Raw genomic sequence first — 17,522 nt, 5'->3', positions numbered from 1 at the left:
CACAATTCTGAACTCAAAATCAGCAACCACAATCTCAGATCATCGATAACAACAACATAATCAACATACGAGACTAAAAGAAGGATTTCAAAAATCTCACTTCCAAATACACGGCCAAGACAAAATTCACCACAACCTCGACATAACAGATCCAATAACTCACTGAAGCTTGCATTCAAATCATGATAACAATCAGCAGCAAAACAGATTCAAGTTCAAGCCATATACAAGTCACGTATCCAAACCGAGCCTATACCGATCTGGAAATCAGCATCAACGAATAAAAATCGGACCGAAAAAAAAAACAACTCAAACTCAAACCTAATATTCGGCCAAAACACATTTCAAATCCACAAAATACCCATCCAAAACTCAGACAATTCAAGCATGAACGATATAATTCCACGAAAAAACCTCAATCGTACGAAAAGCCCCAAATCTCAAAATCAAAACTCTAGCTTCAGATTTAATCCCGGGGATTTCAGAAATTCCTTTACCTAAGAGTGATGACGAAGAAACCGACGAGCTCCATCAGACTCACACCAGCAACGCTCTCGCCAACCACCAACTCAACGAACGGCGGTGGCGTGAAGGAATCTCTGGAGACGCGTGACGAATCTTGGCGGCTCTTCTCCCTCCTTTAATCGCGCTCTTTCTCTCTCTCTCTCTCTCCGGTCGGATTCCGGTCCTCTAGCGCCTTGGTTTGGTGATCGGTTTCTCTGGGTTGCGGCCTGGCTTGTTCACGCGAGCTTTTTTTTCTGGTTTGTTTCTTTTGCAGGTCTTGGGCGGTGGAGCTCGGCGGCTTGAAGCTTCGCGCGAGGAAGAAGAAGAAGGTCGGAGATGGAGAAGATGATGATGAAGATGTGGTGGTCGTTGCTGTTGTTCGTTGTTTGTTGTTCTTGTTTTTTTTTTTTTTTTTCTTTTCTTTTCTTTTCTTCTGTTCGTTTTTGCTAACAGGTTCGCGTGGAGAAGAAGCGAGGAAGAAGAGAAATGAAGAGGAAGGTGAGGAGTGAGAGAAAAATAATTTAAGTTTATATGAAACAAGTTTCCATAATTTCTCATTTAAATCCTTCTCTATTCTCACCATCTCAAACTGATCCCACTTTGAAAATGTCTTTTCCTGAGAAATATTACAACTAAATCTTTCATCACATAATTATTTAATTAAATCCATAACTGAACGGATTTTAATTATATGATTAAATCGAGGATTTTTTCGTTCGTTCTCGATTAATTTAAATGTATTTAAGGTTTTTCAGAAATAATTCTTGTTCTTGAGAATTTATTTATTAAATTAATTTTCGGAATATTTCTTCGGAAAATAAATTATTATTCGAGACGAACTTGATAAATCCTTTATTTATTCCGAAATTTTCCATTACATTAAAATATTTTAAATTAATTCGATAAACGAATAGGACCATAATTCACTCAAGAATTTAATTGTAACAACGGAAGCTCGTTTATTAAACTTGAATTTAGAAGTCGAGGGATTCAAAAGTTTATATTTTACATAAACTAATTACTTTTTTTAAGAGTCTTCGTAATCGTGAAATTCCGTTGGTGAAGGTTTTGTGGACACATCACGGAAGCGAAGAAGCGACTTGGGAGCTGGAAAGTGATATGATAGAAAAATATCCGTACTTATTCCATGTACCCAGTTAGATCTTAAATTTCGGAACGAAATTTCTCTAAGGAGGGGAGAACTGTAGCGACTCGAAATTTTAAGATTAATCTTGTAAATTAAGTTAATCAAAAGGACGAGGAAAATTATGTAAATTAATTTTCTAAGAATCATTCCCATCATTTTTGGGTGAATATTAAGTTTATTGAATTAGTTTAAATATATTAAGGTAAGGAGAAATCTCGGAATAAAATGAAGGATTTATCGAGTTCGTCTCGAATAATAAATTATTTTCCGAGGAGATATTCCGGAATTTAATTTAAGAAAATAAATTCTCAAGGACGAGAATTATTTCCGAGAACTTGGATCCTTATAGTTGGATATGTCTTTGGGTCTTACGATTTTTAAATCGTACGTTTAAGTTTGAGTATTGTGGACTACTCATAGGATTCTGATTCATGATCGGTTTGATTTACCGTGATAGGACTCAAGACTGAAAGTCGTTTAGAGGGTTCACGGAGTAAGTGAACGTCTGGATTCTCGGTTGTAGTGAACGTTCGGGTTCACAGGACGAGCGAACGTCTCGTAGACGAGCAACATAGATGCTTACTCTCGAGGTAGGTTATTATAACCCTTCTCTCCTGATTTTATGGCCTCAAGTATATATTATTTTCGAAATGAAAATGGTTGCGAACGTGCCACGAAACCTAAACCGTTTTTAGAAAATGTGGCAGAATTTCAAATCGGGAGATCCGATTGTGAAATTGGAAAATTATTTTCAATATTATACATATAGCCCGTATTTGCGAAATAAAATGTTTTGTATATCCCGGATAAGCCGAAAACGTATATATATGAAGTGGAGAGTGCAATCGTATATATATAAGGGTGTGGAGAGTGCACCATTCTGATTCGATGACTGTCACGGGTTATGTTGACAGGGGCTTAGGAAATAGTATACGTTTAAATAAGTGTAGATGCACATTTAAACTCGTTTGCATTTCTTGCATTTACATTTCTAGCATCAGCATTCTGTCATTTACATTCATGCAATTTACGTTCCTGCAAGTTATACTTGTACGTGTATGGTGATTTACACGTATAAGAATATTATTATACTTGTACGTGTATGGTGATTTACGTGTGACACGAATATTATTATTATAAGAGATTTGTAAAGAAGTAGCCATTTAACGAGGGGCCTTTTAAAATAACAGCCAATGTTTGTTTTTTGTTAAGCAATTAGCCAAAAAAAAAAAATGTACCTAAAATTCCCTTTTCCCCAATTCATCAGACAAACTCAAATAAGCTTCCATGGACGCTCAAGAACCGGCTCTTGGAAACCCTAGGATCGCGCAGCTCCTGAGGCTCCTCCCGAACTCAGCTCGCCACCGCACCACCGCGCCTTTCTCGAGCCTCAGGTCGCCGGAGGGAAGCTCCATCTCTAGCTCGCGGACGCGGTCGAACCTCCGGAGGATCTGCGACGGCGAGTTCTGCGGCGGAGGCGAGGGGCTGCGGAGGAGGAGAGGCTCCGGGGAGTTCTTCGATTCGATCGCCATTTCTCTCCTTCAATCCTTCGTCGCCTTCCCTTCGTCAAATTGGACCAAGCCATGAAGATCGAAGAACACGCACAGATCGGAGGCGCTTCCGAATCGGCGGAGATCGGCTTGCTGAAGGCGATCAGATCGAGCTCCGACAAATTCGCGACGGTTAGGTTTACGGCGTTGTAGAATCTTCGTTCTCTTCCTCGCCGTTCAACGGCGGAAATCTGTTCGGCGACCCTTTCTTCGCTCGTCCGATGATCGGCGAAAGCATGTTTGGAGGCTCGGGCTTCTTCGGCCCGATGGGAAGTCCTTTCATGAACGCCGTCCCGTCTGGGTTCATCGGACACCAAGAAGCCCCGGAGCCTAGACCTTCGCGATCTCGTGGCCCGTACGCCGTCCCGTCTGGGTTCATCGAGGAAATCGATTCCGACGAGGAAGAGGAAGAAGATAAAGAAGATGGTGGAGAGATCAGAGAAAAACCTAGAAAGCATCGCAGGTTGAGCAACGGCCCGTACGTTGGAGAGCTTGAAGGTAAAAAAAAGTACTTTAGAATCAAATTATTGCAAGGAATTGGATTGTGATTTTGTTTCCATTTATCGTTGCAGATAAGATTGGTGGTAGGCAATTGCAGGAACGGAACAACTATAGCGAGATTAATCATCAGAGGCATTCGCAATCGCAGCCACAATTATATTTATTGTTAAAATATGTAGTAAATCGGATTTACTGTTATATTTACCATAGAAACGAAATGATTTACTCAATGGTTAATATGATTTACTGTCGGATTTACTGTCCTCGATTGTTCACGGAAATAATTAGTAAATTGTATTTACTGTTAATTAACTAGTCATCATCTCTAATACTAGTTCTTGTTACGATAAATAAGATTTACTATTGTTCTTGTTACGGTAAATAAGATTTACTATTATTATTGTTACGACAAATAAAATTTACTATAGTTTTTGTTTGTTAATTGGATTTACTAATTTTTTTTGTTATGGATGTTATTATTTACTATGATAGTTAATAATATTAACCTAAGAGTATTATTGGAATATTGGAATGTTGTCATGATAAATTGGCTATTTTCCTAAATATGTTAATAGTTGGGCTATAATTTTAAAGTAGGGGTGTTATTTTGGCTAATTCTTTAGCCGGCCCTTATTATAAAGTAAGTATTATTTTCGAAAATCTTTTTACAAATCAAACCATTACTATAGTACCTACTGGGCCTTAGGCTCATCCATATTTCCTCAAACTTTTCTTATAATCAAGATGTGAGAATGAGAAGGGTTAGGAAGACCTCGGGATTAAGTGTGGTCGGGAGTTTGAAGGTTTTCGCTGGATAGACTATCAAGTATCGAAGGTTGGTTTTATTTTCGTTTTCTTTCTTTTATCTTTGGACTTATAAAGTAAATAACTAAGTATGCACCGTGGGATAGTTATGTAAAGTTTATTAGTGCTGTTTGATTATATTCTAATCATACCCCATCTTTTCCGGGACGTGACAGGTATACAAAATGTTATTGATACCATCTTACAAGTTTTGCTTGTAACATAGTCAGATGTGGCATAAATTTCAATCAATTTTTTTAATCGAAATTAAAAAAAAAATGAAGTTATTTTCTCTCGCATTTGGATACTCACAAAAAAGTGCCGTCTTGAATTTTCTACCATTTTATGTATCACTAAAGGAGAGTCTAACAAGTTGAATTACTATTTTGTCCCACTAAATTTTGTTACTTTCATAGAAGAAAAAATGCCCCTTAAGAATTTATTTTATTGCCTCTAACCAATGTCAAATAATATCTCTCACAAAAAAAATGAGTACAAAGAGAAACGACTCTCTCTCTCTCTCTCTAACGGTAGATAATGTTATAAGAAAAACAAAAAGTAATTAACAAATTTCTTTCACGTATTTATAACTACATTTTTACTTATATATGCACACATACATACAAAATCATATAGAAACAGGAAAAATGAAAAACTTTTCTAAGTGTTAAATAATTAAGGGACTTAAATTTTAAAATAAATAAGTAAAATTTATGTAGACCAGCAAACACAATAGACAGATTTTGGACAAAAAATAATCAACATAGCTACACATATTGTTGTCGGTCATTTTCGGAAAACCCGAGACGCCGAGAAGACACGCCGTTTAAAGGGCCGATGGTCAGGCCGGAGGTCCTGAAGAGCGGCAAGCCTTCCATCACGAGTTGATTGGCAAGTCCTCGTGCCAAACACTCAGCTCCTCGAGTCGAGCCTCGAGTCGTTCTCCTCGAGTTGAGCCTCGTTCCTCGAGTCGAGCCCCGAGTCGTTCTCCTCGAGTCGAGCCTCGCTCCTCGAGTCGTTCTCCTCGAGTTGATACTCGCTCCTCGAGTCGAGCCTCGAGTTGTTCTCCTCGAGTCGAGCCTTGCTCCTCGAGTTGAGTCGCCCTCCACGAGTAGAGACCTTCATATTACACGTGACAAGCGTGATATCCGAAGACCACTAAGGCCCACAAGAGTCCGACGAGACAGGCCGTGCACTGCGCGCCCCCTCAAGGAAACCGCGCGCGCAGCAAGCCGCGTAGGCCGCGCGCCGCGCGTGCGCGCCTTCCGGAAAGCACGCCCCGCGCGCCGCACATCCCACGCCGCGCCTGGGGTCTTGCGCGCCGCGCGCCCCCTTTTGATGGTGCGCGCGCCCTAGTTCCACATGGTGGAAAGAGGAGCCTCCTAAGACCCTCAAACAACTATAAATACCCCCTCTCATTGAGGGGGAAGCCATCCTAGTTAATCCCATTAATTCCTATCGATACGCTCGAATTCTCGCTCTCCTCTGCTTCTCTTGATGCCATCTCTGGCCTGAAGCGATTCTACAAGTTTCTCTCGTTCTCAGAGGTTCTGAAGCACTCTCGGGGACTCCCGGACATCGCTCCCTCTGATCGAACGCCGAAGCTAGTGCCCAGGAACGCCCCTAGGGTTCTCTATTGAGAATCCCCTAGCGTCTAACACACTAGACGTGTCCGCGATCTCCGAAGTTCTGAGACGTCGCTGAGGACTCCTCCGCGCTCCGTCTCCTTCGTCGAGAACGCTTCTCCTCCAGGCTCTGCGCCTCATACTGCGTTACACACGCCCTGAACTACGTTCTGACATGATCCCGCTCACGCGTACGTAGGCAACCTATATGTTGTCGCCGTTTTTCGGACAACGATTTAGGAGTCGAAGACAGTTAGACCCAAGGCCGGACCAAGTGGTCTCGCCTTGACTCGAGCGTGTCGGACTCGATAATCCGAGTCGTCCCTTAGCTGTGAATGTCCCTTGAGTTCGTCCAAACACCTCCAAATGAGGAATCTGGAGGGTGAATGGGGGTGTGACCGCGCCAAAGGTTGGCTGCCTACGTACCCTTTAGTCGGGATCAGGTCATGACGTAGTTCAGGGCGAGTGTCGTGGCCGGAACGCGAGCGCCGGGTCGGCTGGATCTGCAGCATCGGTTGGGATGAAAGCTTCGGCGGGCACCAAAGTCGGCTTGCGCGCGCTGGGGCCGAACAGATCTGCAGCGCCGGCGGGAGTTGAGGCTTCGGCGGGCGTCGAGGCTGGATCGCGAGCACCGGGTCGGCTGGATCTGCGGCGTCGGTTGAGATGAAAGCTTCGGCGAGCACCAGAGTCGGCTTGCGCGCGCTGGGGCCGAACGGGTCCGCAGCGCCGGCGGGAGTTGAGGCTTCGGCGGGCTTCGAGGCTGGATCGCGAGCGCCGGGTCGGCTGGATCTGCGGCGTTGATTGAGATGAAAGCTTCGGCGAGCACCAGAGTCGGCTTGCGCGCGCTGGGGCCGAACGGGTCCGCAGCGCCGGCGGGAGTTGAGGCTTCGGCGGGCTTCGAGGCTGGATCGCGAGCGCCGGGTCGCCTGCGTTCGTGGCTTCGGAATCTCTGAGAATGAGAAATCGAGGAGAATTCCCTTCAGGCCAAGGATGGCATCAAGAGAAGCAAAGAGAAGTCTCAAGTTTCTCCTCAGAAGGAATCGGCCTTCTCTTTCCCCTCAATGAGAGGGGGTATTTATAGTAGTTGGAGGTTGCGTGTTAAGGGACTTGGTAGGGCCCAGCCGAGATGTCTTCAAGAATGATAAAGAAAATGCTCTTGGTGGGGAAAGATTGGTGTTGGGATGATATTATGGTTTATTGGCGGGTCCCAGAAAACAAATAAGCTGAGCTCATTGGTGTGGAAAGATTGGTGTTGGGATGATATCATGGTTTATTGGCGGGTCCCAGAAAACAAATAAGCTGAGCTCATTGGTGTGTGGTCGTGCCTTTTGGTATGTGGGGGCTGCTATACCCCTTTTGAGTTGTGGGAAATTATGGGTTGGTACTTTTCCTTTTTGGCCCTTGGCATGGCAGGGATTCCCTTCACAATCTTTGGGTTGGACTTCCTCCTGGAGGTCGAGCCTGCCTGGAGGTCGAGCTCGCCGGGAGGTCGAGCTCGTCTGGGGGTTGAGGTCGGGCTCGTGAGGCCGAGGTTGAGCTTGTGAGGCCGAGCCGAGGTCGAGCTCGTGAGGCCGAGGTCGAGCTTATGAGGCCGGGGTCGAGCTCGTGAGCCCGAGGTCGAGCTCATGAGGCCGAGGTCGAGCTCGTGAGGCCGAGCCGAGGTCGAGCTCGTGAGGCCGATGTCGAGCTTATGAGGCCGGGGGTCGAGCTCGTGAGGCCGAGGTCGAGCTCGTGAGGCCGAGGTCGAGCTCGTGAGGCCGAGGTCGAGCTCGTGAGGCCGAAGAGATGCTTTGTCCTCGTTTGAGTTGGGCCTATAATGTTTTTTTTTTGTTTTTTATATATGGGAAAAACCTCTCATAACACTATACACAAAAGGCACGGTCACTTCTCCTCCTCATCCATTTCCTCCTCTGAGAGGTGGGTTGATCGGAGAAAACATAGCTCGAGACTTTCGAGTTCACACTTTTGGTCCGGGTGTGATCACTTGGTCCGGCGTTGGATCGAACCGCCCGAGGTAGTTAATCGTTGTTCATTTTCGTGCGACAACACATATATTTCAAACTGATTCAACATAAGTTTCAAAAACAAATCTTTTGTTATATTTATATATAGATGTAGTAGTAGTAACCTTTGAATAGTTATCTTTTACCATTTATATGTTATACAATTAGTTATCAAATTACAAGGTTTTACATTAGTTTTCTTTTTTTTATATATATATATAAAATTGGTCTAATTTAAATTACAAAAACTATGAATAATTTTTTTTATTTTCATTAGATAAATGGAGAAAATATAAATAACCAATTTTTATTAATATATTGCTAATAAATTAGAAGTATATGGTGGGTTTCAAACAAACAAAAGAGAACGAGGATAAGATTGTACTTCATACATAAAGCCAAAGGGTTTTGAATGCATTTTTAATCAATATTATATGTACTTTATATGTTACTTAAATACAAAGTTAAAATATTTTATCAATTATATTTTAATTTAGACAGGGTATAAAATTTATAACTCATTACAAAAAATTTGAACATTCAACCACTTATTTTTTTATGTATGATATCGTCATATTATTATTTTAAATACGAAGTAAACAAATACAAATAATCATAACTAAATAAATGCAAATTATAATTTACATTTAAAAATAAAAATGATAATAGTATGTATGTATAACACAATGTTTTAAATGTCGGCGAAATTCGCCGGAAATCGGCGACGACGTCACTGTCGGAGTAAAAACGGCCGGCGAAAAACATATTTTCTCTTTTGTCATCGTTTTTTGTCGAAATATATCGTTTTCGTTTTTTTGTCTTTTTCGCCGATTTTCGCTAGTAATTTGTCCCTTTTTTTATATACAAAATGAAAGGAAATGTAATGGAGCCATCTGGGAATGGATTCAAAGTCACCCATCTTGATTACCAAAGCCTTTACCAGTTAAACAAAATACCAAATTTTTAATAGTATTGCTTACTTTAAAGAAAAATTAGTCGATTTAAGCCACATCAAACGTTGCAATTGTAATATAGCCAACGTTTCGTTTAATTTTCCAATCTAGCCAAATTTGATGACGTGTCATATTTATGTAAGATGATATTTACTATATTAGCATTGGTTTGGTTTAAAAAATACTAGCCCACGTTTTGAAACTTGGTTTTGTAGCCGAATTTGTTATATTCGATTTATATTTCGAATTTTAAAAAAAATTCTATACTCGGCAAAGTTGGTTATTGAGCGTTTTTTTCTTTAATGAACATTATAGCCGTGTAAGCAAATACAGTGTAAATGTTCGTAAATTTTTGTTAATCTCCGTTGCTTTGTTAATTTCTGTTAATTATGGTAAATTTACATATGTGCAGGTAGAGCCAATTTCTTTCCTTTCCTTTAATACGCATTTAATACAGTATTTTTGTTTTCCAAATTTATTTTCTAATTTTGAACGGGATTTTATCATAATTACGTGTATTCATTATCTTGTTTGACTTATTCAATCAAATAAATATCTCCTTTCCCTTTTAATTACATCACCGAATCTCATATTATGAATTCAAAAAGCTGAAATTAAATTGCTGAAATTATAACCGTGTAAGCAAATACAGTGTAAATTTTTGTAAATTTTTGTTAATCTCCGCTGATTTGTTAATTTCTGTTAATTATGGTAAATTTTTTGTGCATTTATTGCATTAAATTTTCTCTTTTAATTACATCACCGAATCTCCTATTAAATTAGCTAAATATCCAATTAAATTGCGAAAAATATGAAATTAATTGACTGTATACAATTCAAACCGGTCAAACGTGGGCTAGTGTTTTGATCAAGTAAGTATAAGAAAAAGGGTAAATTAGGTATTTTATATCCGTAAATTTCAGTAAATGGCTAGATTGCAAAATTTACCAAACGTTGGCTAGATTCCAAAAACCATGTTTCAAAATGGCTACGTTGCTAGTTTACTCTACTTTAAATTATATATTATATTTGTTTATGATTTTAGACAACTACTATATATAAGATAAAAATTCATATATAAATTAACAAATAAAACTTTACTAATAAAAATGATATATTTTCCATTAGTGCTGCATTTTCAATAATGTATTTAATTATATTACTACGTATAAAAAATAAAAGTATAAAAACAAAATAAAATGATGAAAGCAGATGTTTATAAAAGAAAATAATATTTTAAAAAAATTGATATGTTATTATTGAATATTTATCACCCATTTTTAGTACATATATAAGCACGGGTATTTTTAAATATTATATAGCTGGATATACAGAATATGTATTAAATAAAATAAAATTAGGATAAATTAAATAATACATAATATGTACTATATGTATTGTTATTACTATAACTTAAATGTTGTATATATTACAATTTTAATAATTGAAAGATACATGTGTGTGTCTATATATATATATATATATATATATATATATATATATATATATATATAACATATTTTACAACAATATTTTCGTTCCGTTTTCCATCGGCATGTCGGTTTTTCATCGAAAACGTCATTTTAAAACGGCATATTAATTGCCTTTTTCCACAATTTTTCCGCAGTTTTCCGTCGGCGTGTCGATTTTTCGTAAATCAGATGGGTCGAAATAGTATCGAAAACGGCATTTCGACCTTGGTATAACATATATGAAAATGTGTATATATTCATGCACCTATACATTTTTATATGTATAAACTGAAATATAATATATATATATATATATATATATATATATATATATATACACACAAATATTATTTATTTATCATACATCTCATTATTATTAAAATTTTAAAATATGATAATTTATTTTTAATTAATCCGGGTTATAAAACTCGTACAGACAAAATTTAAAACGACATATCATTTGTCTTTTTCCACAAATTTTCTGTTCGATTTTCCGTCGATGTGTCGATTTTCCATAAATCAGATGGCTCGAAACAGCATCGAAAACGGTATTTCGAACCTTGGTATAACATATGAAAATATGTATATATTCATGCACCTATACATTTTTATACGTATAAACTGAAATATAATATATATATATATATATATATATATATATATATATATACAAATATTATTTATTTATCACACATCTCATTATTATTAAAATTTTAAAATATGATAATTTATTTTTAATTAGCCCGGGTTATAAAACTCGTACAGACAAAATTTGACACAGAACATGTTTCGAATATCAAATTTGAATAATCAATAACGGAATATAAAAATAAGAGATTTGTAACTAACTAGATCACTTTAAACATGTGATTTTGAATCTAGCCTATGTTTGAAATTTTTTAGGGCTATAGTCAAATGGCTTATGTGGCAATATTGAAGGTCTGATTTGCCCTTATTTATTAACAAATTCGTCACTTTCTCTCTCTTATTTTTTTCAAATAATTTTTTTTGCATCAAAACTTCAAAAATTCGTATCTTTCTCATACGAACTCGAAATTGAGTGATTTCAGATCCTACAAATTCGTGGCGTCGAGATCTTCAAAAATAGACCCATTGTGTTTGATGAAAAATTATATTTATGTCGATAATTTCAAAAAAATTTAGTTATTTCCATATTTAAGGTAGTAACGTGATTTTTCTACGTCTATGGTATTAAACATGATATTTCATAAAACAAAGTGAATCTATTTTTGAAGATCTCGACGTCACGAATACGTAGGATTTGAAATCACTCAATTCCGAGTTCATATGAGATAGATATGGTTTTTTGAAATTTTTATGTAAAAAAATTGTATGAAAAAGTAAGAGAGAGAAAATGACAAATTTGTTAATAAATAAGGGTAAATCAGACCTTAATTATTGCTATATAAATCAGTTGACTATTTCCCAAAAAATTGTGAAACGTAGACTAAAAACAAATTTCATAAGTTCGTTTTATACGGAAAATAACTCTTCCTAAAAACGATTGATTGCTTTTACTCTCCGATCCCTCTCTTAAACTGCTCGCGCCGCTAACTCGTCACTCACCGCCGTATTGGTCTCGATCCGGCGGCTCTCTCTCTCTAGCTCTTCACCGTGTTCGAGCTCGCTGCGAAGATTCCCATGGCGTCGATGATATTCGCCGACTGTTCTTCCTCCACCACCACTCGCCTCCTTCCTCTAGCCGGGAACTCGTTTATCCGCGGCCAAATCGCCGCCGTTTCGCTACGCCGCGTCGTCAAGGCCACGGCTTTCAGCTACGCCAGAACGACGCTGACTCTCTCCTCTTCCGCTGGGTGCCAACCCCTCGTCACTGGTAATCTACACCTCTAGTCATTAAGTGCTCGGTATATCTTTTTTTTTCACTTAGGAATTTCGTCGAAAACTTGTTTTTGTATTATTGCTTTATAGTTAAAGCTGGTTACAAAGGAAGTTGTTTTATAAAAAAAAAAAAATCGGTTTTCAATATAGAGATTGCAAAATGTATGAGTTTAGAGAGAAAAGAATAATCAAGAAAAAAGAGATACAAGTTCATCGGCGTTGGAATTTTAAACAGACAAATAGATGTTGTGGTTTGTACTCGAGTCATGAAAAGTCTAATTTATATATTTATAATGACAAATAAAATTAAAAAAGAGCGTACTTGGTTGATTCATGCGCAGCTTCATTGGCTACCACGGCCAAAGTTATAGATGGGAAAGCAACGGCAAAGGAGATCAGGGACGGGATATCTGTGGAAGTGTCGAGGATGAAGGAGAGTATTGGCAGGGTTCCTGGTTTGGCGGTTATCATTGTTGGCAACAATAAGGATTCCATCACTTATGTCCGCAACAAGAAGAAAGCCTGTGAGGCTGTCGGGATCAACTCCATTGAAGTTCCTTTGCCCGAGAGCGCATCCGAGGAAGACGTAATTCAGTTCATCAAGGATTTCAACGCGGATCCTTCCGTTCATGGCATCCTTGTCCAGTTGCCCCTGCCTTTGGTATCGTTCTCTCAACTTTTCTTAGTGTCACAGGGTTATGCACCGATCTGATTTTATAGCATTTTGCTAACTCTTAAATTTAACAAGATATGATGTGAGTATGACCAAGCCAGAAAGTTGATACATTCTTTTTTTTTTTCAGAGTAAATGTTTGTTTAACAGTTTAACTATGGTGGTCATTGTCACTTTTGTATCAGTTTGGACGCTTGTTATTTTTCCAAATACGAAACAACTAAAACATTCGTGTTGACGACAGTTCAAACTTTAGCATGAAATTTCGCTGCTATGATTTAAAAAAAGAAAAGAAAATGAATTAATATCAGGGTGCTAAACTGATACGATTTAGAACTTATATGAACCATTTTGGATTATTGCAGCATATGAACGAAGAGAACATCTTAAACGCGGTGAGCATTGACAAAGATGTTGACGGGTTTCACCCGCTCAACATTGGACGGCTGGCGATGCGCAACAGAGACCCGATGTTCGTCCCTTGCACCCCCAAAGGATGCATCGAGTTGCTTCACAGATACAGAATCCCCATCAAAGGAAAGAGAGCCGTCGTTATCGGACGCAGCAATATCGTCGGCATGCCGTCCGCTCTCTTGCTCCAGGTATATGTTACTTTCGCTTGACTTTTCTCTACTTTTTTTTTTTTTTTTTTTTATCTTTTCATTTTCAGAGCTCTCTTTTGAATTTATTTGCAAATGGTCTTTAGAGAGAAGACGCAACGGTGAGTATAGTTCATTCCCGGACCCCGAACCCCGAGGTGCTCACCAGACAGGCTGATATCGTGATCGCGGCTGTTGGGAAGGCAGAAATGGTTCGGGGTAGCTGGATCAAACCCGGCGCTGTTGTAATCGACGTTGGAATTAATCCGGTGGAGGTTAGTAGTTTTCTTTCTGTATATGTGGCAAAATACATCATTGACTACGTACCATATAGGAATGATACAATTGGAGTTTATAACATTGAAGCGAATGGTATATAGAAAAAGAAGGCTGTACCCAGTGGCCACTGAAAATGGTTATTTTTATCTATCGTTATAATGTTTTGGCTATTTTCTGGTAACACGTTCGAAAATCCAAAATTTTATGGGGCTTTCTCTTAACCAACTAAAAATTTCAAATCGGCATTTAGATTTAATAAGATTTATGTCGGCTTTAAATCCGGATCGAAAATCGGCATTTTAATCCTTGGTATTTATAATACCAAATAGTAGAGTATAACGGTAATAACAGAAATAGGAATGGAATACTCTAATATTTAGCATGGTCTGGAGTTTAGTGTGTCACACATTATCGGTGTTCTCATTGGATAGGACACTAAAAGCCGACGGGGTTATAAGTTGGTCGGAGATGTGTGCTACGATGAAGCCAAAACGGTGGCTTCGGCCATCACTCCGGTGCCTGGAGGAGTCGGACCGATGACGATAGCGATGCTTCTATCGAATACGCTTATCTCAGCAAAGAGAGCTTATAACTTTGAGTAGAGATGGTTTAGCAGCATATTTTATTTATTTATTATTATTATTATTATTTTAGTTTAACTTTAAGTGATGTTCTGACTTTTGACCGCCATTAAATTTGGATTAAGCTTTGCTTTTATGATAAAGAAATAGCAAGTATGAAAGTCTACACAGGACGAGTAATAAAACCGAACTGATTAAGAATATAAGCAAGGATACGGATTGTACATTTGTTAGGATGTCATCCAAAATTAGTTGCTCACTAAATATATATAGTAAGTTAATTGAATTTCAAACCAGACGGTAGGTTCGACGATTTAATGTATACGATATTTTAATCAAGCTCCAGATTGTTTTCTTTAAATGATCGTGAGTTTATATATAAGAATATTTAAATGACTTTGTTGAATTTACGAAAACATTTCTAATCATTACTTATAAAAATACGGAATATGAGAAAGTATCACTAAAAATATTACTGAAAGGGAATAGGCAAACCTTGTGGGGCAAGGTCGCCGTTCACGATAATCGACCTCCTTTAGAATGTTCAAGTAATTTTCAATGTTGGGTTGTGGAGCCTGATTCATCGGCAAGACTACGAAAACGTCATGATGATTACGCTGCGGATTGACCTGAGAAAATTATATTATAAGAGTATTACGAGAATTTCAGGTTTGTAGTGACAAGACAAATTGTAGATACAACTCCTGTTTTGAGAGTGTGAACCAACTTATTATTTTTGTTTAATTATTTTAATTATTTTTATCAGATTAGGTTTGGGGCTCAAATTCTACTAACCAATCTTTAACGTTGCGAGGTCTTTGCTCGCATACAAGTCAATTTGAGACGAAACAGACTCCTTGACAAGTGGAGAGGATTCATGTGCCATTTTTTGGACTTTGTTTTATTTGTCATCAATTTATGTCATTTAAATGGTATAATAAATTAGAATGAAATGTAAAACAATGTTTTTGCTGCTCTTTTTACTTCAATTTCTCTTTTAAGTCCCTAGTTGAATGTTTTTATTGATCTTTTCCGTTATTTTTTTTATTACTTCATTTAAGTGTTCATATTCGCAAGTAATTTTTATTTTTCTCGTAACGAATGCTGCAGGTTTAAGTTTTGCTTGGTTTAGTTATTATTATTATTTTTATTTGAATGAATTATATTGTTTTAATTGTTGTTTTTATTTTCATAAATAATGGAATTAAAATATATAATACTTATATAAAAAAAAATACAGACATCAATTTATAATAGAGAGACGTTATTGTTTTCGGTGAAAAACATGGGCATGCGTTGGGCGTTGCTCATGCACCCAAAAAAGTTAATGCGGAAAATCCCACGTGGAGCATTAATGCCCAAATGTTTGTGTAAGTATAATTTAACAATCTTAATTGCCAAGATTTTAGAACTAGATGATTTTCACAAAGCATTAGATATCGAGAAAACTTAGTTCGATCCATGACGAGATAAACGACGGTGGCGGAATCATCGGAATTGGCTTCTCTCTCTTGACTCCTTTAGTCTTGATAGTTTTCTTGTGATGGTTGATGAAAACTCGGTTATGGGTTGAGAGATGATCAATCCCTATGATTAGTTTTATATAGACCAATCATCGGGGTACATAGGAAAATTATTTTTATTTATTAACCAATAAAATTTTATCTTATTATTATTAAACCTGTTGTCGCATGAAAATGAACAACTATTTAAAACTACGGGCGGTTCGATCCAAGGCCGAACCAAGTGATCGCGCCCGAGCCAAAGTGTGAACTCGAAGACCGAGTTGCACCCTCCAAACCCGGAGGTATATTTTGGAAGGTGTGACCGTGCCAAGTGTTGGCTGCCTACGTACTCGTGGTCCGGGATCAGGTCAGAATGTAGTTCAATGTGAAGGTTGTAGCTATCTTGAACTCCGAGGTTGAGAATTTAAGACTTTAGAGAAGGACCTCCCTCGTGGCTTCTGTTGAAGGCTTTAGAGGGGTCGCTTTACTCGTGGCTTAGTGTTCTAACTCGAGGATCAAGAAGAGAGAGAGCAGCTTGTGCTTCGTGAATACTCGGATATCAGAATTAGAACTCGCTCCCGTAGTAAGGGGTTCTCGGATTTCTGAGATGATCTTGGAGAAGAGGAGAGAATTCTTAGAGAGTGCAGAGATAACGTTCTCAAGAAAATTCTCTGTAGAGAAAGTTGTGTGTGTAAAATTGTTTCTTTTCGGGGGGGGGGGGGGGGGGGGGGGGGGGAGGTATTTATAGGTGTAGAGGAGGCCATGGGCCGGCCTTCTTGGAAGCCGATGAAAGGGCAAGACGCGGGGCACGCGATAGAGCCCCGGTGGGAGCATGGCGCGCGCGGGCAAGAGGCCCGGCATGCGTGGGGCACGTGTTGTCGCAGTTTCTCGGACAACGATTTAGGAGTCGCAGACGGTTAGACCCAAGGCCGGACCAAGTGGTCTCGTCTCGACTCGAGCGTGTCGGGCTTGGTATTCCAAGCCGTCCCTTAGCTGTAGGTGGTCTCTATCTCCTCCAAGCACCTGAAAAGTAAGCAAAGAAGGTGTGAACTTCAAAGGGGAAACAGAGGGGTTGCCTCTGTTTACCTCTCCGACGCTCAACATTAGTAGGATTGAGGTGGTTTGTGGAGGGTTTAGTGTTTAGGGGTCGAGACTTGAGAGAAACGAGCGAGGTACGAGTTCGACAGCGTTTCAGTACTCAAATTCGGATTACCTGGGTCAAGGGAAGGACCCTTGTATTTATAGGCAGCCAAGGGGTGGTTGGGAGCCCCCTTGGCCGAGTGAACTTGCTTGGTTCGACCATTGAGTGGCTGGGTCGGCCAATGGCCGAGTGAACATGGTGGTGAGGTTCACTCGGCCATTGGCCGAGTGAAAAGCTTGGGCCGGCTGAGGTTCACTCGGCCATTGGCCGAGTGAACTGCTGGAAGGTTCACTCGGCCAATGGCCGAGTGAACTGCAGGGGCGGC

General features: G+C 39.0%; 1 protein-coding gene across 1 annotated transcript; it reads left to right on the top strand.

The window, feature by feature from the left end:
* Nucleotides 1-12,190: 12,190 nt before the first annotated feature.
* EMB3127 (Amino acid dehydrogenase family protein) lies at nucleotides 12,191-14,830 on the top strand. Its single transcript, XM_089613229.1, has 5 exons — nucleotides 12,191-12,414; nucleotides 12,761-13,080; nucleotides 13,458-13,694; nucleotides 13,799-13,966; nucleotides 14,402-14,830. The coding sequence occupies exons 1-5, from the start codon at nucleotides 12,222-12,224 to the stop codon at nucleotides 14,570-14,572; spliced, it is 1,089 nt and encodes a 362-aa protein (XP_089469355.1). The 5' UTR covers nucleotides 12,191-12,221; the 3' UTR covers nucleotides 14,573-14,830.
* The last annotated feature ends 2,692 nt before the right edge of the window (nucleotides 14,831-17,522 follow it).

This window comes from Urtica dioica, chromosome 4 (assembly GCF_054948205.1).
Source record: "Urtica dioica subsp. dioica isolate 48M chromosome 4, U.dioica_male_clone48M_v1_H2, whole genome shotgun sequence".
NCBI lineage: Eukaryota > Viridiplantae > Streptophyta > Magnoliopsida > Rosales > Urticaceae > Urtica > Urtica dioica.
The sequence above is the reverse complement of the archived record's forward strand: the minus strand, read 5'-3'. Positions and strand labels throughout refer to the sequence as shown.

What these genes read in the sequence shown, in the direction of transcription:
- EMB3127 (XM_089613229.1), top strand. Translation starts at nt 12,222, where the DNA reads ATGGCGTCGATGATATTCGCCGACTGTTCTTCCTCCACCACCACTCGC. An exon ending in CGTCCGCTCTCTTGCTCCAG is followed by an intron (nt 13,695 to 13,798) that starts GTATATGTTACT and finishes AATGGTCTTTAG; the next exon opens with AGAGAAGACGCAACGGTGAG. An exon ending in TTGGAATTAATCCGGTGGAG is followed by an intron (nt 13,967 to 14,401) that starts GTTAGTAGTTTT and finishes CTCATTGGATAG; the next exon opens with GACACTAAAAGCCGACGGGG.